Source organism: Protopterus annectens, chromosome 5.part0, assembly GCF_019279795.1.
Source record: "Protopterus annectens isolate FY-2018-M chromosome 5.part0, PAN1.0, whole genome shotgun sequence".
Lineage (NCBI taxonomy): Eukaryota > Metazoa > Chordata > Ceratodontiformes > Protopteridae > Protopterus > Protopterus annectens.
In genome coordinates this window covers 1778345853-1778369117 of record NC_056735.1, presented here as the reverse complement: position 1 = coordinate 1778369117, position 23265 = coordinate 1778345853, and the positions used below count along the sequence as shown (strand labels likewise).

Here is a 23265-nt window from a genome sequence, read left to right as displayed (position 1 = left end):
TAAACTCTCTGACACTATGATATTTCATTATATATGACCAAATAGCTCAAAAATATATTTCATACAGCTGACAAATATCATCTAGTTATCAGAATAAAAAATTGTCACAAGCTGCAAGTGTATTATAAATGATATTTTTTATGTTTTTTTCCCATCAAAACTGTGCATCCCCAGCAATATTTGAGACCTTTGTTTTTAATTGATAGCAACCAATGCAGCCCTGCTGGAAGGACAGTAGAGTCTAATATTTAACTACTATGCACACAAGGCTCTCAAAAATCAATAATTTACTTTCTGAGTTTCCAGTTCTCAAAGTAGCATATATTTTGGCTATAAAGTTTTTCAGTTTTGGAAATGAATCTTCAGCTTATAGTTTTTCTTTTGACCTTCCTCGTCAGTCCAAAACTGGCCTCAGAATTATCCAGGTAATAATTCTAATTTCATGTATTTGGTGTTTGTTTCTGCTGGGAGACTTGGTGTATTGTGAATCTACAATATTCGCGTCAGTGTTAATCGAGAGTCTGAACAGAACATGTCAGTTCTGGCCTAAAGTCTCTATTTCCTGGCATGTAGTAGCCAAATTAGTATCTTAAAAGGGAAAATAAGTTCATAGAATCTAAATCCCGTTTTTGTGTTTACAGCAATTTCAAACAGCAGTTGTACTGTTAATTTTCTAACAATTGCATGATTATATATGAGGTATGTAATTTGAGTAAATGGCAGCTTTTTCCATTTGCTCTAATTATATCAAGTCCTTGCAGCCAGAAAGTTGTATAGCTTTTTCTTAAACTGAAGGTACATCAGATGACTAGGAAAGAAAGAAAGCTATTTTTTCAAATGTAACTGTTGTTGAGCATTTCAGAATATAATTTCCAGATGGTAAAAATTAAATTAACTGTATTTATCTATAGGTAATGAAGTATAGCAGGGAATAAAGAAAGCATGGATTCAGAAAAAATATAGCAAGACACCTCAGAATGGTGAAAAAGTGTTTATTTCCCAACAGTGAGCACTGGGAAAAGTTTTTAATTGCCCTGCTGTAGTCCAAGTTACAGAGTTTGATTCCTCCATTTGCTTATAGTGTGACTCTGAGTAAATCACTAAACCAGGCATTGCTCCCGAGTTGTCCTCGAAAAGAAATGTTAGTGCGTAGTGGGTTTATCCAGTCAATAAATCTATAAAATAAATAATCATACTAGTTGGAGATAGGTCAGAAATAATTTAAATAAAAAAGTGGTAAGGAATAAGTGTTCTGTTATACATAATTGTGTATAGGTCTATGTGCTTGTTTTAACTGATTTTATACATTATGAAAAAAAATCATAATGGTCAGAATAGGAGTTCAGGTGTAATCTAAAAGCACAAGCAATGAAAACCTGATGAGTGAGCCAAAATAAATTATCATCATTGGATGAATGGTGAAGTCAAGCAATTTAAATGTTAATGTGCAAAAAGCAGGTATGAAACACTATACTTATGAAAAGATAATGTATAAATGAAACAAAATGTTATTTTAGTGATACAAGACAGTCAAAGACAAAGCATCAAATGCCAAGGCGATTTAGTACTACCAAAATGCACTTAAAGGTAAGAGCAAATAAAAGCAGTCAGACTGAAGAGTTGTGCAAGGAAAAGAAGAATTCAGAGAGGTAGACTGCAAGATATAAAAGAAGCTGTAACATATGTGCATTGTAAATATACATAACTATTAATAAAAACTCATCCAATAAGACAAGGGTATATTCAGGATTATAACATTCATTCTATTCAAGACCTTATAAATTTTTAATTATGAAGCATATAAAATGCTGCAGGAATGGCAGCTCATTGGTAGAAGTGAAGCAGGGGAACAGTGGTCTCAAGAATCTAGAGCAGGTAAAGGCAAACAAGAAGGAATGTGCCAAGTGGAAGAATGGAAAAAGGCAGAAAATAAGCACTACTTCAGTAATTATTTAGGAAGAGAGTTATTATCGGAAACTGAATTAAAATATATGAAGCACTAGGTGAACAATATGTGCCTATTGGCATACAGTCTCATAGTTATTGAAGTTCTAGCTGAACACATAGTGCTAAACATTGTATCAATCACAAAAAACAAATGGTGCTAAACATTGTATCAATCACAAAAACAAATAGTGCTAAACATTGTATCAATCACAAAAAATAAATAGTGCTAAACATTGTATCAATCACAAAAACAAATAGTGCTAAACACTGCATCAATCACAAAAAACAAATAGTGCTAAACATTGCATCAGTTACAAAAAACAAATAGTGCTAAACATTGCATCAATCACAAAAAATAAATAGTGCTAAACATTGTATCAATCACAGAAAATATTGATGTGCAACCTTCTACTCATTTCTAGAGAGACAGTGAGAATAAAAATGTAAGTCGTAAAAATGTGAAAGATGATATAACCCTAACATTGAGGGTAGCTAGTGGCAGGTGATGCAACAGTAAACCACCTAACAATTAGGGATTATTATAGTCAATTATATAAATCAGGACACACCCGGATTCACAGTAGCATGTACCAACTGCTGTAATTCTGACATGGCAATGGATGGTGAGCGTTCCTACCAACTGAAAGAGTGGCCACAGCAGCATTATGCAGGAGGGATTGAGAGGGAGTTTTAGGGTTGAGAAGCCAGCCTTAAGACTGAGGTTAAGACCAGGACTTTAGGATTAGGATCAGGTACATGGTTTTAGGGTTAGGGGTGGGGTTTGAGAAGGAGATGATTCAGGTAAGTTAATGGTTAACTACTGCTCTGCAGCCTAGCATGCTTGATTGACAGCTGCATTGATCTGCCAGTCATGTTATCAATATCCATTCCCTACCTGTACATGTGCAAACCAAGATGGTATGTCCTAACCTACACAATTGCCATATCTTGTTTACTGGAGCAGGGATCATCTGCTTATACCTTTCATGGTAAGTAATGCAAAGGGGCAGGGGGTGTCAGCTGAACTGTGCAAGCCTTATATTATGCTCATTGTACAATCTATTTTCCCAAGAGAAAAACATTTCCTAACAGCAATGACATTAGGTGTTAGGAAATTACAGTTGCATTAGTGACAGTAGCCCACGGGTACCTACTGGGGTAGCTCACAAAGGAAGACGCAGTATTCATGATCAAGAAGGGACTGCAGACATTTGAATAGGCATCTATCTTGAGGTCAATATTCATCACACATTGTAGCCTCGTGACAGCATTGAGACATATGGTGTAACAGAAGAGCTGGAGATGTGTAGTGGAATCAGTGTGGGACAAACCCCATGAAGAAGTTTGCTGGATTAGTGTAGGACAGGAAGACTGGAGGTGTGTGCTAGGTCTGCTGTGGAGTAGAACCAAAATGAATGTGTCAGTTTCATTGTAGGATAAAACCATGAAAATATGTGCTGCATTTGGTGAAGGTGGAAACCTCTGTGGAAGTCTGAAGTACAATTTGTAGACAAGTGTTCTGATCTGAAAATATACAAATGCACAAAGTAACTGCATATGATGTCTCATCTTAAAAAGTACAATTCAATGTGTTGATTTCATAGCTTGGTAAATGAGATAAACTATTAAGGATCCTCTTCAGCAATGCCCTGGGCTACAAAGGCAAGGGTAAATACAATATAAATGAGCAGTTTAATATAGGCAATCAACCAGTATGCTTTAGAACGATTGGAGAAAGCAATCACAGGCACAGGGAAGCATGTAGACTCAATCATGTAAAAACTCAACATAGTTATGAGAAAAAAGATCAAACTCCATACCTCGGAGTTGTGATACAGAGCTCATAATTGCTCAGTCACCATGCTGCCTAAATGCCATGAAAATAGTGTATGGCCCTCTATAGGCATAGATGTTGTCAGAGCAATACAGTACCTTCTCATCTTAATACATAAAGATCAGCAGGATGAAAAATGGTGTACAGTTAGTGACTCTAGCCAGGGGGTAAGCCAAGTTATCATTCAAAGGCAGATGTCATCTCTTGAATATTTTAGTCACACTGTGAGAAGTCCACTGAAATATCAAGCTGGAGTGAATGGGAAGGTTGCAGTCATTTCTAACTGTTTTACACTGTCGATGAGGGCAACAAGAAAATATTATGCTCACAGCATCAAATGTGCGATCATAGTGTGGCTGCTTTTTAAAGTACTTACATTAGCATTTCAACAAAATATTCTTGTCAAACTGTTTATGTGCAATAAGGATGCAAATGTTTTCTTTCTTGTATGGAATGTGATTTATTTCCATGACCACAGAAAAACTCTGTGGTAAATCTGCACATAATATTATAATAGTTTATGAGACTGCAAGCCATGGGAATTACATTGAAACTCTGAAGCTACATTTTTCGTATATGATCAAATGATAGTACTTGATGAAAAGGCCACAGAAGTGCATTGATTTAGAAAGAAAAATAGTGAATGCAGTTCAGGTCTGGTGTAGTCGTAATGGGAATAGCTGGGTTTGTATCATGGGTAATCTGAGGGAACCCGTGCATGGGATAAAGCATTTAGAAGCTGCCTCTGACCATTAATAGCAGAATAGGCAGTCCTGGCTAAACTTTTATGTGTTCCATCATTAGATCCAAGTTGCACTTGAATATGGACAGGGATTAACTTTGTTTATTGTGGATGAGGAGTCTGTTCCAGAGAAGTTGTATCCCTGCAAGATAAACCTGTCACTCGAAACCATTCTGTTGATGTTGCAGAAGAGATTTAGATCCCTCGACTGAGTATTTATGATGCCATTGGACTTGCTGATGTGCAGCAACTCCATCAGTACTGGGATGGAAGATGCCTTGTATGCCAGACACAGGTCACTTCTTAGCAATCTATAAGATACTGAGTATAGCGACAGGGCTTTGAGTCAGTCCATGTCAGACAAGTTGTTTAGCTTTTGTATCCTTTTAGTAATTTATCTATGTGAGTGTTCCAGTTATTGCATGTGTCTGGACAGATACATACCAGAGGGGGCATTATATTTAATGACTGGCCTAATGAGGGCTGCATAAAGTGAGGCAATGACATTGCTAAATCTAGACACAATCCATTTTATAAGCTGTGCAATATTGAATTACTTTCTTACAACTGTGGACTCATGTTGTTCAAACATTAGGCCACTGTCCACATAAGTTCCCAAATCTTGAACAATTACTCCTGTGGGCATATTGTGAATGTTTTAGTTTCCTGTGGTAGTTGGCTTCCCAAAGATTCAATAATGCAATTTTTGACATTTAGTTTCAGCTCAGGATTTTGACACCAGTTATTTATTTGGGAAAACCTTCATGCAGGTTGATTTAAGTCATTTGGGGATTCAATAACTGTTCCTAGCGTACAGTCATCTGCATTTGTATTTTAAAGGAAAAAAAAGGAATGTGGCTGCATTTATGCTAAGCTGAATTCTAGCTGAGATTTTTTTTCTTTCTATTCAATACACAATTACAATAACATAGATTTTTTTATACATTTGACACTGGGATAGTCTGTTCCTTCAAAATGGATGTTACAGACAGGGAAAATGAAAACCTGAGCTTGCAGTTGAGATAAGTGGAGGGACAGAGGTATTTATCATTTATTCGTCTTTGATATCAACAAAGAAAACTCTTATATTACTAAAAATGCCAGTGCATTACAATATGGGATTAATGTTTGAGCAGCAGAAAGGAAGGAACAGCATTTATTAATAGGGCAGTAAACCTGATTGCCACTTACAGCAGTTAAATGATTGAACCCTCCTCTTGTGTTGCTACAAATGGAAATCTTAGCAGATCAAATAATGGCAACATAAATGCAAAACATATAAATAGTGAAAAAAATAACATTTTCAAGTAGAGAACACTCCATACAACTCCACGTGATAAGCTTTATAACCCTTCATCACAGAAAAATGTCAACAAAGACATTGTCAGCATTTTTACATTGCAGTGTTTCTCCCCTTCCGCATACAATCAGCTGACATTTTCAGTATTTCTCTAGCTAATCAGCACTATTACTTTACATACCTGAAGTGAAACAAAAAACAATATTATACCATGACCCCCCCATTAATATTCCAAAACGTGCACGCTGATTGGCCAGCGTGCACATTGTAAATCGACTTATACTAATGGAAAAAGGTCCGGTCGCCCGTATAAGTATAAGTCTCTTTTAAAACACTGTCTCACTATGTTAAAAGAGTTTAACATAGCGACACAGGTTTAAAAAAATCAACGGAGATCTCCGTTGCTTTTTTTAAAGCTGTCTCGCTATGTTAAACTCCCTAACATAGCGACACAGTGTGTAAAAAGCAACAGAGATCTTGCTTTCTCCGTTGCTTTTGGCCACAGCTCTGATGTACTGCGTAGGCATGCGCAGTACATCAGAACTGCCGCGGATACCAGCCAACTGAGGAAGGGCAGCAAAGAGGCATTATACAATGCCATTATTTAAGAAAAGTAATTATTTCTTTTCTTAAATAATGTCATAGTATAATAGCAATAACCCACTTCTGGGTATAGGTAATGCGGGATTTACCCACGGTTGTCTTTGTTTGGTCCCTCGGGACCAAATCACGCCAACCGTGGGTAAATCCCGCATTACCCACACCCAGGCATGGGTTATTGCTATAGCATTTTAGGCACTGCTGGTCAGCTGTGTGTTGTGAACCAGCCTGCTGCCTAGATTTATGTTTGGGAATGAATCTAACAGACATTTCTATTCCCAAATCAAACATAAACTCTGTATAATTTTGTTGCTATGCCAACAAGGCATAAAATATTTAAAGATGGCATGAAGTTGTAACAGCACATCACAGATATGACAAACTTCAAAAGATGAACTGTGAAGAAAAGTGAAGAGAAAGATTGTTTTAGGAGTCCTATAAAACAAGTGAAAATCCTAAATGTGTAGACTTGTGTAGTGCCTACCAGAAAAACAGAAAGGTAGTATAAGGATCTGGTTAAGTGTATTTAGAAAGCAAGGAATGGGAACAACAACCATTTACAGAGGAGAAAGTAGAAGAGCTAAAGATCAGTAAACAACTGTCTCAGAAGAGGTGAGTCCAGCATATTAGGAAAATTCAGGGAAGAAGTGGCACACCATTAGTTTACATCTTCAAAGTACTTTGAACATTTACTGGCTTACAAATACAAGCAGAGGGCCTGAATGGTTATTTTTTACAAAGACGGACCATCAGAGAAGAAGTAAGATCTACAGAGCAGCAGATGCTGGAAGAGATGATGATGTGAAAATAATGAGTACAGTTAAAAACTGATATACTAAAAGAATGACAGTGGAGATGAGTTTTTTGCCTAAGGTATGTCTGCTGAAATACTCAAAGATGGTTGAAGTAGACAGGCATGAGACAAGACAGAGGTTGATATTTCAATGTCTTAACTGCAAGTGGTATCTGAGAGTGACCAGGATATGTTTTCCTCCTTAATGGTAATATCCACTCTTACACCTATAATCTGCACCCACTTTTAAGGTAAACAAGAGAAACTATAATACAAATAAATATTACATGAGATGGATTTCCTGCGCACTCTGCTGATACATACTATTAACTATGTACTAGCAGAGGAAAGGATAATACAGACAATAAAGCTTTGCAAGATAATTTTTAAAACATGATTCTGATATGATTCATTTTTTCCCTCTGCTCAATAGTCTGATACCTTTCACAAGTGTGACACAGGGTCTCTGAACCTCAGTGATTTCCTAATAGGTGCTACATATCTACAAACTGGTTGGTGTTTCTGCTGAGCACCTGTTCTCACAGGTGATGGCTTTTTGATAGTTTTGTCTGGTAATTCAACTTCTGCATTATTAAACTAGTATTGAACAGTGTAATTTTTCCTTTTAACATCTAGATTTTCTTTAATAATTAATATTCAACCCTGTCTCTGTTGAAAAAAATTTCAAATTCTTATAGAAAGTAGCACATATTCAAAACTCTTTAGAACAGCCTCTCGCAATGTATTCAGCTCTGTCACTCCTAAATTGTTTTTAATTTAATATGTAAGTCTTTATCATTTACATAATACAATCTTGATTCAGATGCACTTCCAACCACTGTGGCTTCCAAATCACTCTCATTTCCATTCTCCGCAATGTGTATTCTCACCTTGTCACCTTCATACCACTCAACAAGAAATCTGGACAAAGCCATCAATAAAAGTGGGACAAAGGCCCAAAAATATTGACAATTTTTAAATATCAGTCTTACAAACTTAGAAATTTGATAAAATAACAGGTTTGCATTAGCATGGATTTTCTGAAGGGTATGGTGTCTGAAACTCAAATGTCTGTCATAAATTTTTAACATCAGTCTTTAATGGTTTGCCAATAATTTGCCAGAAAACCACAATGTTATGAAAAATGCACCAAAAATATGAAGCAAGACTCTAGACATTCTGCAAAAATCTGTACAGTTGAAAGGTATGGTGCCTTTCCTTAATGTATGACAGGGCATTGAGCACTCAAAGAGTTTGGCAGTATGTCTATGTTCCTACAGCTGTTTTATATTAGTGGTGATGATGAAGTCTAGTGCACTGTGGTTCCCTGTTTGGTTGTTTGACATGGTAGTCTGTTTTACTAACTGTTGCAGTCCATAGGTAATAAGCATTTTATTTTGTATGTCTATATTGCATATTTTCCATGTATTCTTTCTCCAGAACTATGCATATTTAGGGCTATCAAACTGTCTTTGTTATCTGCGTCTTCATGTCCTCTGACAATATTTTTGCTTCTACATTAAATTTGTTCAAGTAGTAGTATATATTTCTTGATGGAAGCATTCAAGGATATTGCAAGGGTTACTTTACAGAAGGTGGTGAACTTTTATTATGGTTAAAAAGAGATGTCCACATACATTTTCCTGAATCTGTTCCTAAATGGGATATTTGATCAAGAAGGAAGGTCATATGATTGACCACTAAGTCTTTGATATGTGTACAGAAGTTTACTTTGTCAAGTGTCACCATTGGATTGGTGGAAACATCCCTTTTTCTCAGCATGATGTAACCTCACAGCTGATTTTTATTAGTAGGGGATGCAGTCTGCATAGTCCCTGCATGAGGAGTGTGGGACATTTTAGCTGTGTCAGGAGCTTTATTTTATTTGATTTGATTTGATTATTTATTTAACTTTATTCAGCACAGTGTTCAACAGCTCAGTGCTCAGTCAGCAAACTTACAACTGGTCAACCACATTCTTTCTCTTCTTGCAACCTCCTTAATTATCCTTCTCTACCCTACAAATTGTTCATAGGTTCATAGATTAGTACTAGGCTAATTGCCCTTATGGGCCATTTTAAGCCTAGCCAATTACCCCCTGTGAGAATCAAACCCTGTACCTTGTGTCTGTAAGGCAAACACCTTAACCATTATAATAGTGAAAACACAGGCAAAGACCATAAACTGAACTGCAAATCCCAATAAAACGGTCCAGGCAGCAAGCAAGGATGGTAGTCCAATGAACCTTTATTAAAAGTTAAATATCAAAAGCACTTCCACCCTGACTCAATTGCAGGGCTTTTTCAAGTGTGTAAACAAACAACACATTTATTACATAATGAACTGAGTGTTTCACTTTAAATATTTGAAATAATGTTGGCGCCTTTTTTATGAATGGGGGTATTTAAACGAGGGTAATAAACGTGTTGTTTGTTTACATACTTGAAAAAGCCCTGCAACTGAGTCAGGTTGAAAGCGCTTGTGATATTTAACTTTTAATACATTTTCTTGGGACCTTAACCATTATGCCAACCTCCCCAAATACTCCTGAATGATTACCTAAATGAGATTCTCCTGGCCCTTTTGTCACTTAGAAGGTTTTGCTGTTTATCACTGCACAAATTGCTTGCATGTAAAATTGCTTCCTTGTACTATAAACTCCATGCTCTTTTGAAAATTGCCCTGGTTACTTCGGTGCCAAAAGATGAAAACTCTTCAAACCCACATAGCTGCTGTTCTATATCACTATTACTACAAAGCAAGATATTTCATATCTTTGAAAAGCATATGCTGGTCAAGTTGAATAAGTGATTCCTGCCTTTCTCTCTGACTTTGTTAAGCATTTTGCAAGGTTCCATGTTACAACCAGTTATGTTTTTAATGGTTACCTATTCCCCTTCTGACTTATCTGACTTTCAATGGTACCCTGTAGAGATAACTTGATGCTGCCAGAATATGACACAAATCTTTATGATTCATTTTCTAAAACCTGCTATACAGGGTCATGAGGGAGCTTGGCCCTTTTGTAGTATAAGGGAGGAAAACAATCCTGGATGGGCCACCTGCTGATCAGGGGGAAAATGTACCTACACACACACACACACACACACACACACACACACACACACACACACACACACACATGTGCACATGCGCACACACACACACACACACACACACACACACACACACACACACACACACACACACACACACCTGCAGGCAGTTCTGAAGATTACCAATTCATCCACTGGCATTGCATTACTTTGGAATATAGAAGGAAAAAAATAAACCCAGTTGAAAACCAATGTGAACTCAGAGAAGACAAACAGATTCTGCTAAGAATGCACCCCAGCCTGGAAATGATCTACAGAACAAGTGAGGCAGCAGCACAAGCTCTAATACTACTCCTTTCACATATTATAGCTAAAAGAAGAGTAGACTGTGTCTTCACCATAGTCTGCTCTTGGTTAAAATGCTATAGTTATATTGCTGGGATTTCACACTACGTCCATCCCTAACTGGCAGATTTTCTGTCAGTCCAATATCATTTCTGGAAACAGGTAGCTTATTTAAAAATGTTGGCATCTGCCTGGAAGTGGTCTGTTTTTTTTTTTTTTTTTGCTTTTTATATTAATATCCTAGAACTCAAATGGGGCAGATGACTTACTGCATGGGGGAATATAGACAGGCTTTTTCCCTGTAAAGATACTGAATGCCCCTTAGTTCTAACCTCACCACTCAATTTGGATTCCCTCTCTTACTGTCCATCTATTGCTATCATTGGCCATAGATTATAATTCTTATAAAACAATGGTCCAAATTCCAAAAGACCTGCTCTCAGTGTAAGTGACCACTTTAACAGTAAGTCTGTTTATATTTAGGCCTTATACCAAAGTAATTCACTTACTTCCGCGGTGGTGCAGCAGTAGTGTTGTTGCCTCACAGCAAGAGGTTCTCCCGTTCACTTCTCGGCTGGAGTGCAGGGAGTGCCTTCTGTGTGGAGTCTGCATGTCCTCCCCGTGGTTGGGTGGGCGTTCAAAAGACATGTGTAAATGGGCGTGCCTTCATTGAAGTTTGAACGTCGAGCTGGCACCTCGGCATTTGTGAAAATCTACTGCCAATCATTAGCGGACCGGAGTTTCGCTGTGGCGACCCCTAACCAGGAAAAGCCGAAAGACAACAACAACAACCAAAGTAATTCACTTAAACTGAGAACAAGCCTTTTGGAATCAGGCAGACTTACACCGAAAGCATCTCTTTTGGAATGTGGCACCATATATTTTTAGGTACTTTTCTGTTATCGGGGCAACGGTGTCAAGACGATCATTCAGCTGTAATCCAGTTCTTTAACATATCTGTTAACCAGATATTCTGTTAATCTGTTTAAATAATACATTTTAAAATAAAGACCTTAACTGTAACTGTATTCACTTTATTTATATCTGGTTAACAAATATGTGAAAGAACTAGAGTATAGCTGAGCGATCACGCTAAAACTGTTCTCCTGATAATTTACACAGAGAAAAATACATAAGAAAATCTCTTCACACAGAATGTGGTAATTATTAATTATTGGTTTCAAAGACATCTGCCACTAAAAATCACAAAGTGGTTAAATGAACGGCAACTTAAAGCTATCACACTTTCTTGATTCCAATGGATTTTTGTTCTCTAAGTGGCTAGTGGGGTGTTGTTCATGTCACTTGAAAATTGCTATCTACATGTTTTTCTTTTTTCTGAAGTGGTTAGAAAATACATTTGTGATTGGGCTTAGACTTTCAATTAAATGTTTACTAACTTTGTAAAATAAAAACATACCTGAAGTTATATTCAACGGTTGTTCCCATTGTCAAGGAATACTTTTTCAAGCAGTAGATTACACTTTACAAAAAAAAAAAAAAAAATATGCGTACTACTGAACAGCTGTTTCTAGGATGACGATCGCATCTTTGCAGCTGTCTTTATGGCTCATTGACTGTCTGGATGTGCACCATATGTGTATGTGTACATTTTTATTTTCTGTGTATGACATAAATAACTTATTTTTTACAGTTACCTATTTATATTATCAGAGAACTACATGAAAAGACACTACATTCGGAGATGTATGACCACATTTAAACTGTTGCCCCGATAACGGAAAAGTACCTATTTTTGTCCATGTTTATATTTTCACAAAAAAAATTACTGTTCTACTATCAGCATTATCAGATGGGTTCCCATATATCTCATCCATCTCATGGAGCCTCTACTTCTAAGCCCATAAAGCAAGCCACCATAAAATTCAACATTCTGTTCATTGGAGACTCCATTGTGATACACTGATATCCCTCTCAACAGGCTGAGTAAGGATAAAGTCACAGTCAGTTGTTTATCAGGGGCTAGGATCCAACACATTGCACATGCACTCAACTCAATGGACCACAAGTACCAGTATGACTCAGTCATAGTCCATGTGGGTGTAAATGACCTGAGATGTACCTCCCTAGACTATATGAAGAGAGACATCATGGAGCTCAAGGAATATGTGTCCCAGGCTGGTATGAGTGTAGCATTGAGCAGCATTTTACCTTCGCCAAGGATGATGCCACAATATGAACAAAAGATGACTAACTTTAATAATTGGTTTAGTTTCTGGTGTCATTCTAAGGGAGTGCAATATTTGTTAGCAAGGAAGGAGATGACCAACAGACCACACTGCTTTGCCAGAAATGGTCTGCACATCTCCCCTCTAGGTTTTCGAATATTAGATAAAACATTGTCTTCCCCCATAGTGCCTTTTTTAGGCAATGCCAAACTGAAACTACTTCTGACATAGCAAATCAAAACCAAGGAAATCTAAAAGTATTACTGCTCAATGCTAGGAGTCTAAACAAAAAACTTCACTCCCTGGAAGCTCTCTTCATCCTAGAGAATGCTGACATCTGTGCAGCCACTGAAGCATGGTTTAAAGCCATGGACAGCACACTGACACTGCAAGGCTATAATGCCTTCCACACATTTAGACTAGCTACTACATAGACAGGGACTAAAGGTGGAGGTGTCTCGATTTACATCAAAAATAAATATATCTTAAGACTGGTCAAACACAACAATGCATTTGAGCTTCTCCATGTTCAAATCACCATTGGTAAAATCCAATACCACTTTCTTGCAAGCTATAAGTCCACCCCTGTGACCCAGAAAACCCACATCATGTATTTAAACTTATTGGAAACACTCAACATCCAACCCAATACCATATTTGTAAGTGGCAATTACTCAACCATTAACTGGGAATCCTATATGACACTAAATGTACAGGCACATAGATTTCTGCATGTTGGAAACACAAACTCCCTGGACCAAATGGACAATACATCAATCAGGAGTGCAATCATACTGGATCTGGTCCTCACTAATATGGGAGAGTGCTGCACAGACCCTAATGTAATGTCTTCTCTAGTAAGGTCAGACTACAAAATGGTCTCCTTTGAAGTAAAAATAAAACCTGAACCCCAAGCTAACCCTGGAAAATTCAGGAACTACTCTAAGGCTAATGTCCTGCTATTAAGTGATAACCTGGCAAAATTTCAAGCCCCAATAAACCCTGGGAACACTGCTGCCCATACAGAACTGTTCACAGAAACCCTAAACGAGCATGTTAATAGCTGTTTACTGGCAGCTGTTACAGGAAGAAGTACATAACTAACTCAAAATACAAGCCACCCTGATGAAATCACAAAATCAATAGGCTGTACAACAGAAGGAAGAAAATCATGTCAAAAATTAGGAGGTGCAGCACCCAGCAGGATAAAAGCACTCTCATCAAACTAAACAAACAACTCAGAGGACAAATAAAGTCTACCAAAGCCAAGTTTGAGGCAAATTTGTCCTCCCAGGCCAAGAATAACTGCAAGGCATTCTTTAGCTTTGTCCACCTCAAAGGCAATACACAATTGTGTGTAGAGCTCATTATAAATGGATCCACCTATACTGAGCCAGAAGATATAGCAATCCTACAGGCCAACAAATTCAGCTCCAAGTTTACCCCCCCCCAGTTTTCCCTCAGGAAATACCATCAAATATAGCTCTCCCTGCTATCACTAGGTAACAGGTCTTCAATGCTCTCTCTAAGGCCAAGAACACTGCATCAATGGACCCACAAAATATCCTAGGATCCCTTCTAAATAGTATGCAACATGGCCTATCAGGTCTTCTGGAATTGTTATTTAACTGTAGCCTCCAAACAGGCTTCATGCCTCATGAATAGAGAACAGTAACAGTTACCCCTCTGCACAAACGTTGGATATCTACAGACCCTGGAAACTAGAGACCCATAAGTCTCACTAGTCTCATATGCAAATCCATTGAAAGAATTATCAAGGAAATTATCAATAATGATATAGTAAACCTCCAGAGACACTGGATCCACCCAATTTGGTTTCATCAAGGCCAGGTCATGCCTAGTCAATCTGGTGGACTTCTTTGAGAAGGTCAACAAAGCAATGGATGAGGGCAAAATGTTTCATTGCCTACCTTGACCTGGCCAAGGCATTTGACACAATACCCCACTCAGGCATTGTTGATAAACTCAAGAGGTTAGGTGTAAACCCTTATATCACATGGTGGATAGCCAACTGGCTCACAGACAGGACTCAGGAAGTTAGAAATGGGGATTCCACCTCTACAAAGAGGCCAGTCACAAGTGGAGTCCCTCACAGATTGATCCTGGGACTGCTCCTTTTTAGCATTTGCTTCTCTAAAGTCAAGGCCAATGTCAATGGTCTCTGGCTGACTAAATTTGCAGATGATTGCAAATTAGGAGTTGTCACTGAGTCCCACACTGACATAAATGTTCTCCAGGAAGAGCTGACAGAAAAATAACTGATGTCAGAGCCATGGACTAAAATGAAATGCCAAGAAATGCATAATAGTATCCTTCGGGATGTCATCCACCCCTGGTAACTATCATACTGACAATACACCCCTTAGAGGTGACACAGTAGTCAAGGACCCAGGGACACACACACACACAGTAATCTAGACTTTGACCATCATGTGTCTACAGTAGTGAGGAAATCATTCTGTATTGCGCAACTTATAAACAAATGTATGGCATCTAGGTCCAAGGAAGTCATTGTTCCACTGTATTCAGCATTCATCAGACCTATTATTGAGTACAATGCCCCCTTTTGTATGTACCTAACCAGGCATATCCAACATGATGCTTCATGCTGACCAAATGATTTATAAAAATCAGTGCATACCAAGATTATATATTCCCCATTCAAAGGAGGGATGGGCCTCCTTGAAATTGATTACATCTGCAATTGTGAAACTCCACACAAGACCCAAATGTAGTGAAAGTTTTGAAACATGAGGAGAATAAATCTAAGATGACTTCCCTGCTTAACTTAGCAGAAGCATATCGACATCAAGCAGGAATGGAAATCAAACCCGAAGTAGATAAAAAGCAGGCAGTTAATGTGCTAAAAAACAAAAGGCAGCTAATGTGCTAAAAAGCAAAAGAAATAATATAAGGTGAAGGACCAGATGAGAAGGCAAGAAATGTGGAAAAAACATAAATATAGTTGCAAGTATAGAAAACTTCTGGAAGAGCCTCTTGTTGATCAAGAACAAATGCAGGAATGGTTAAGGGGAGGTGAATCCACATCAAGAAATGAAAGGTTAATACTGGCAGCCCCAGACAGTGGACTACGTACAGGCTGGTTTACAAAGTCCATTGAACATGTGGGAGAAACCGACATATGTAGGTTTTGTAAAACTGAACTGGAAACAGTCACATACCTTGTTGCTGGTTTCCACGCACTAATGGCAGAGGGACTGTATACTGAAAGGCATAATAATGTGGTGAGACTGTTACACTGGAGATTGTGCAAACATTATGATATCGAAGTGGCTTAAAAACACTGAAAACATGAGCCACAAAAAATTATAAAAAATGATGGTTTATATCACATGGGATCACCCAATGCCAACAGTCCAAAAGATAGATGCTAGAAAAATGGATATAGTAGTCCAAGAAAAGAAGACAAAAGTATCATTGATCATTGAAATCGACACACCTAGCGACTACAGTGTCTTGCGTACAGAGAGACACAAAGTCATAAAATAGCTTGATCTGTTCATAGGTTCATAGGTTCATAGGTTTATACTAGGCTATCAGCCCTAAGGCATTTATAAGCCTAGCCCAAAGTTTTGTGGCTTACGCCACCCCTTATGTTAAAAAATATTGTGCCCATTAGTTTGTTGTGCCTCTGTCCAGCAGTGACACAGAGATGATTCCCGGGGTAAACCTACGATCTCCCATCCACCGGTCAAGATTTCTCTTGAACAGAGCCAGCGAGGTGCTCTGCCTCACATGGACCGGGATTTTATTCCACAGCATAGGGAGTCTCTGAGTGACAAATCTATCCCTCCAGCATGTCTTATTTATATCCGTGCTAAGGTTTAAGTCACTTGCTCTAGTGGATCTGGTAGATTTGGATTTTTTGAGGTGGAGCATGTCCATTAATTCCAGGTTGGACATGGCCTTGTATGTCAGGCACAGGTCACCTCTGAGCAGGCGGTATGCGACTGAATAGAGCTGGAGTTTCTTCAGTCTGGCAGCATATGACAGATTTTGGAATTCCTTTATCCTTTTGGTGAGGAACTTTTGGGGTCTCTCCAATTGCTGCAGGTGTCGGGTGAGATACATCCCAAATGGGGCATTGTACTCGATCATTGGTCTGATAAGTGAAGAGTACAGGGGAACAATGACCTCACGTGATCTGGATGTGAATCCCTTCATGATCAGGTGGGCAATGTAGAAGGTCTTTCTAACCACTTTAGCAATGTGAGTGTCAAAAGAAAGGCCACTGTCAACCTGGGTCCCCAGGTCCCTGATAACCTCTTCTGTGCTTAGTGGATTGCCACCTATATGGTAGCTTGGGGTTACCTTGTTTTTCCCGAAGGGTATGACTATACATTTTTTGGCATTTAACTTCAGGCCATGGCTCTGGTACCAGCTATCAGTTTCCGTGAGACCCCTCTGAAGGATATCTGTGTCCGATGTACTTTCCACTATGGCGCCCAGTTTGCAGTCATCTGCAAACTTTGTCAGCCATAGTCCTCCTATGTTTGCCTGTACTTCTGAGAAGTAGATGCCAAACAACAGGGGGCCAAGGACTGAGCCCTGTGGGATACCACTTGTGACCGGCTTGGAGTCTGACATGGTGCCAGCAACTCTGACCCTGTGGGTTCTGTCCTTTAGCCAGTTTGCAACCCATCTTGTGACATATGGGTTTACATTTAAGCTGGTAAGTTTCTCTATAATACCTGAGTGGGGTATTGTGTCGAAAGCTTTTGCAAGGTCAAGGTAGGCTGTATGGACTGCCTTTCCCTCATCAATGGCCTTGGTGACTGTTTCGAAGAAGTCGACCAAGTTCAAAAGGCATGATCTGCCCTTGACAAAGCCAAACTGGGTCAGGTCCAATATCTGCAAGTACCCTATGTCTTTGTTTATGAGTTCCATTATGATCCTCTCCATAGCTTTGTAGACCAGGCTTGTTAAGCTTATGGGGCGGTAATTACCAGGGTCCGTAGAGGCACCGCCTTTGTGGAGTGGGACCACAGTTGCCGTACGCCACTCCTTGGGCACATATCCTGTGGTAAGGCTAAGATTAAACAGCTGACTTATGTGTGGGTTTAGTTCCTCATTGAGTTCGTGTAGCACACAGCTGGGGACACCATCTGGTCCCATTTATGCTGTGTTTTTAGCTTTAGAGAGAGCAGCTTTTACCTGCGCATTTGAGATGTCTGGGAGGCTACACTCCGCTGGGATAGTTATCTCTCCTGTGGGCAGAAACAAGAGCCATGTGGAAAAAAGATACCCAGACAGTTCCAATAGTAGTAGGAGCAACTGGTCTTATAAAAAAGAATTTACAATCGTATGTAGATATGTTACCATTTCATGTAACACCATAAGAATTGCAGAAGGAGTCATTACTGGGCACATTGCAGATGCTGCAAAGAGCACTTTTAGCTAACATCAAAGAGAGAAACAATACTAATTTCATGAACTTTAATCATACTTTGACTTAGGAATGGGGTCAATTCCCATCATGGTATTAGAAACCCAAAAGACTTGGAGAAATTAAAAAAGATAGAGGTTCCTCACTAAAAGAATACAGGGCCTAAGTAACATGTCCTGTGCAGATGACCTCAGGACCCTATCCCTGTATTCTGTTTCCTACAGGATGTTGAGGGTAGATCTATGCCTGACATACAGGGCATTGTCAGACCCCACTCTGATGGATCTCCTGCATATCCACAAAACAAACAGCACCAGAATTACATGATATAAAGACTAAAGCCTTGCCTGTGATATAAACAGGACCTGCTGGAGAGACATATATGTATCCCAGAGACTAGCCTGTCTCTGGAACAGGCTCCCCATTCATGTGAAGCAGAGTTCCTCCCTAACCCAATTCAAGTGTAACTTGAACAACTGGATGGAGAATGGGAAATTTATCCCTGGTTTTGTATCTATGTCTCTAATGGACACAGGCAGCCTGTAAATGTTTCATCTCCCAGATCCCTGTTTACACTTATCAAGGCTACCAGAACTTGTCAGAGATTTGGGTTGCATAGCTAGGCTTAAAAAGGTGGGCGGCCACAGTGGTGCAGCGGTTAGTGTTGCCACCTCACAGCAAGAGGTTCTCCGGTTCGATCCTCGGCTGGGGTGCCTTCTGTGCAGAGTCTGCATGTCCTCCCTGTGGTCGTGTGGGTTTCTTCCAGGTGCTCCAGTTTCCTCCCAAAGACATGCTGTAGGTGGATTGGACACACTAAACTGGTGTGAGTGTGTGCTTGTGTATGCCTTCTGTGGAAGGTTGGGTGCCGGGCTAGCAACACGACACCATAAAACTCCACTGCCAATCATGAGTGGATAGTGATCCGCTGTGGCGACCCCTAACTGGGAAAAGCCAAAAGAAGAAGCTAGGCTTAAAAAGGCTCTTGTAGCCATTAGCCTAGTAAACATCTATAAGCCTATGCATGAGTGAACTTATATATGTATTTTGTTTTATAAATTCTGCTTCTTGCATTACTGTCCCCTTCCCATTTGCTAACAAGATTTTTCTGGTCCATGCATACCTTTAGCCTGTCTTCACCCAAGAACTCACAGTGCAGTCCGAAATTTGACAGTCTCTACTCGGGGTCCTGAGGTTGAGGAAAAAGGCTTTTCCTTTCATACACATCAGCACAATTTTCGACATAATAAGTAGCATGCTTGCAGCACTTGAAAGACTATTGCCATTTGTAGGACCAACAATGTCCAGATCTTCACAGATGCCATAACCTGTATGAATTTCCTTTATTTTTATTTTATTTTATATTTATTTCTGGGCAGATAGGCCAGTCAAGCTGTCTATTTTCAGCCACAATCTGTTACATAGTGACAGTTGCCAAGATTTCATTTATACATGTTACAAGCATATTTTGAATATAGAGAAGTACAAATGGGTTCCATTGGTTTGGACTACGGGGAGTATGGTCCACATCTGTTTAAGTGACCACATTTGTTCGACTATACAGATAGTTGACAGGTGTGTGAGATTGACAGTCCCCAAGTAGGAGAATGTTTCCTTTCCCTGGCAATCTCAGAGTTAGTATATATAGTTAGTAGGGGTTTTGTGTGTGCGTGTGGGGGGGTGTTGTTTATTTCTTTAGGTAATATTTACATCCATAGAGAAGTAACCTCGGTGCATGCATACTAGGAAGTCAACATTTCCTTTTTCAACTTAGAGTGGTTCACCTTCAGGATGTTGACATTCACGTTAGTCAACAGCTAAAGGAAACCCATTTAACATAGCGAGACAGGTTTAAAAAAAGCAACGGAGAAAGCAAGATCTCCGTTGCTTTTTACACACTGTCTCGCTATGTTAAAGGAGTTTAACATAGCGAGACAGCTTTAAAAAAAGCAACGGAGATGTCCGTTGCTTTTTTTAAAGCTGTCTCGCTATGTTAAGCTCCTTTAACATAGCGAGACAGTGTTTTAAAAAAGACTTATACTCATACCTCTCAACTGTACAGATTTTCACAGACTGCCCAGATTTTTGCCTCATATTTTTGGTACATTTTTCATAAAATTGTAGTTTTCTAGCAAATTAGGGGTAAATCATTAAAGATTGATATTTAAAAATAATGACTGAGATTTCTGTTTCAGTCTTCATATCCTTCAGAAAATTCATGCTAATGCAAAACCTGTTATTCTATCAACTTTCAAGGTTTGTAAGAGAAATATTTAAATTTGTCCCTATTTTTGGCCCTTTGTCCCACTTTTCTTTATGGCTTTGTTCAGATTTCTTGCTCTAACAGGTTGAGAGGTATGTTTATACTAATGGAAAAAGTCTGGGCGACCGGACCTTTTTCCATTAATATAAGTCGATTTACAACGTGCATGCTGACCAATTAGCGTGCACGTTTTGGAATATTAATGGGGGGGGGGTCATGGTATAATAGATATTATGAAGGCTTTATGGCATGTTACATAGATGAAGTAGCTGGCAGTGTTTTTACTTAGCTACCTGATAAGAAAAGAGGAATATGAATATAAAGTTGAAAGATTAATGTTTTTGAATGGCAGAATATGAGAAGGGATTCATTTAATTTAGAGTTGTGAGGCATGTGAACAAAATAAGAAATCTAAGCTGATGACATGAAATTGACTGGGTATGAAAATGTATTGACAGCTGAAAGATGTTTCATGGGAGGCATATGTTGAAAGCAGTTATACCTAGAAGTTTGTAGGTGATTAAATGGAGATTGATTTAAGGTCCCCAGTGAAGGATGGTTACTGATACTGGATGAGATGGAAATCCATGCTGCTGACCCTAATTTTATGAAGGCATTTTCTGTGGTATGTGTGGTGAACTGAGAGCTTGAGACTGGAAGTATGACGTGAAATGACTAAGGTGGCAATAAGTGGCACATCCTGATTGTTAAGTCCACACCACTGATTTTTTGTTGTCATTGTTGTTTTTGTTTGTTAACTGGGTAAGCTCCCTGAACAGATGTGTCCCTTTTGCATCATAAAAGGCACCTCTTCTTGGTTGAACTTGTATCTAAGTATTGTATATTTACCCAGCATACTTTGCATTTCTAAGCATTGATAAACACATGGAGGAAAAGCTGTGATTCAGTGCATCTTTTGCTAACAATGGCTGATGCTGGTGCACATACATGCATCTGTTTAAGTATTACTAATGTATATGCTCCATGACTCCTCTTTTGGATTTATATTAAGGAAAGAAAACATGAGTAACTAGGTCATTATTTAGTGTTACAGCATTCAGATTACTTTTTGAAATGCTTGTATCATTTAGAACCAGTGTCCTTCAGCCCATGCATTATCATATTTTAAGACTAAATATTTTTTTTTTTTCAAAATATTCTCACACAGCATTGACATTATTACATAGCAGTGGATACTTATCGGCATTAATGACTTCTAATACTCATTTTTACATCCATAAAGTTTCTTAATCAAAAATGTACTCTTCCCTATATAAACATAACCTTTGTGGGGGGCACCTCAGGTGTGCAAGACAACATCTATGTAACCCCACTGTGCTTGGAATAGAAAACTGGGTATGTCTTTGGGGTATCTTCCACCAGGAATATTGCTTTTTGGGGTGTTTTCCACTGTGTGTGCTCCTTGTGGGTGTCTCCCACAGGGTGTGCTGCCCTTGGATGTCTTCCACTGAGAGTGATGCCATTTGGGATGTCTTCCACTAGATGTGCTGATCTTTTAGGTGTTTGCACTAGGCATGCTGTAGCATCAGTATCAGAGCAAGGTCTTATAAAAATGAGGCCCTAGGCAGGGTATTGGACCAGGACCACCAACCCCCAGCCATCTCAGTGTCCCATTACTTGAATGTTTCTCCCCATTTACCATAAACACTGTTCAAACCTGTCAGTGTTCATAGTATTTCTTTACTTTTACAAGTATTATAAATATTTGGATTTAATTTAAAACTTTTATTTCAAATATTATAATACAAACACCAATGGATATTCACTAAACAAAACAGTCTCACATTGAAAAGAGACTTAAAATGAGCAACAGTAAACTTCTGTGCCCTTAAAACCTCACATTAATTGAAAATGCATTAAAACTCACATTCATTGGGAATGCATCTGGTCAGTGGATGAAGTGTACCTAGGGCCCAAGGCTGTTTTCAAACCAGGGGCCTCCTGCACACATTTTTAGGACTATTCATAAATGTGTGTGTTCTTTGAAGCACCTTTGTTAATGTATTAAATTATATTACAGTGCGTTTTAAATGTGCATTTGAAAATTTTTTCCATTAAGTAGTGAAATAAAGTTTATGAACCAATAATGACAAAACTACCCATTTTGGAACATTTCAAACACAAAAGGCCTTTCAACATGCTGTCATTATAATCCTCCAATATCAGTCAATATATACAATCTCTGTAGAGGTAAAAGTCATTTGAATAATTCAACATTAAAGAGAGCTATTACTAATGCAGCTGCTGCTTCTGGCAAACACATTTGCATTTCAGTGCTTCATCTACAGAAGAATAAATTATCTATGTTACATTAAAAATTGGTGTGCTGGTGATATTGCCACAACATTTTTCAAATGAGATGAGCTATGCAATAGGGAATGGCTGGCAAACAACAACAACAGGTTAATGGTTTCTAAGCATGCAGTGTTAGAGATCATTAAGGAGACTAGCCCAAAATCCCCATTGCTCCAAAGCATTGTCCGGTTAATTCACTTGCTCAGTGTCACACAGCAGGTAAATGAAGATGGGGAGATTCAAACCCTGCACCCTTGCCACAGGAAGCAGCTTATTAACAAGTTAGAGCTTTAGTCCTCTGCACTGACTGCCAGATTAACAATTTTTAACTAAATGCTGAAATCTTTTACAATCTGATCATTTAGCGAAGACTATATCACAGTAATATGCAACAATGACTAGACAGTGGATGCTGAAGATCAGGCGGTTCTGATCACCACTCTAAATAATGCAGA

At 38.7% G+C, this 23265-nt stretch overlaps 1 protein-coding gene across 3 annotated transcripts in view; it reads left to right on the top strand.

The window, feature by feature from the left end:
* The first annotated feature begins 283 nt into the window (after nt 1-283).
* CPB2 (carboxypeptidase B2) overlaps nt 284-23265 on the top strand; it is a 475453-nt gene continuing 452471 nt past the window's right edge. For 2 of the 3 annotated variants that reach the window (XM_044071578.1, XM_044071577.1), the window contains exon 1: nt 286-425. In XM_044071578.1, coding sequence (XP_043927513.1) covers nt 355-425 — 71 coding nt within the window. In that variant the 5' untranslated portion in view covers nt 286-354. Of the gene's footprint in view, nt 426-23265 lie in introns of all 3 variants that reach the window. The other variant, XM_044071579.1, reaches the window with a different exon arrangement.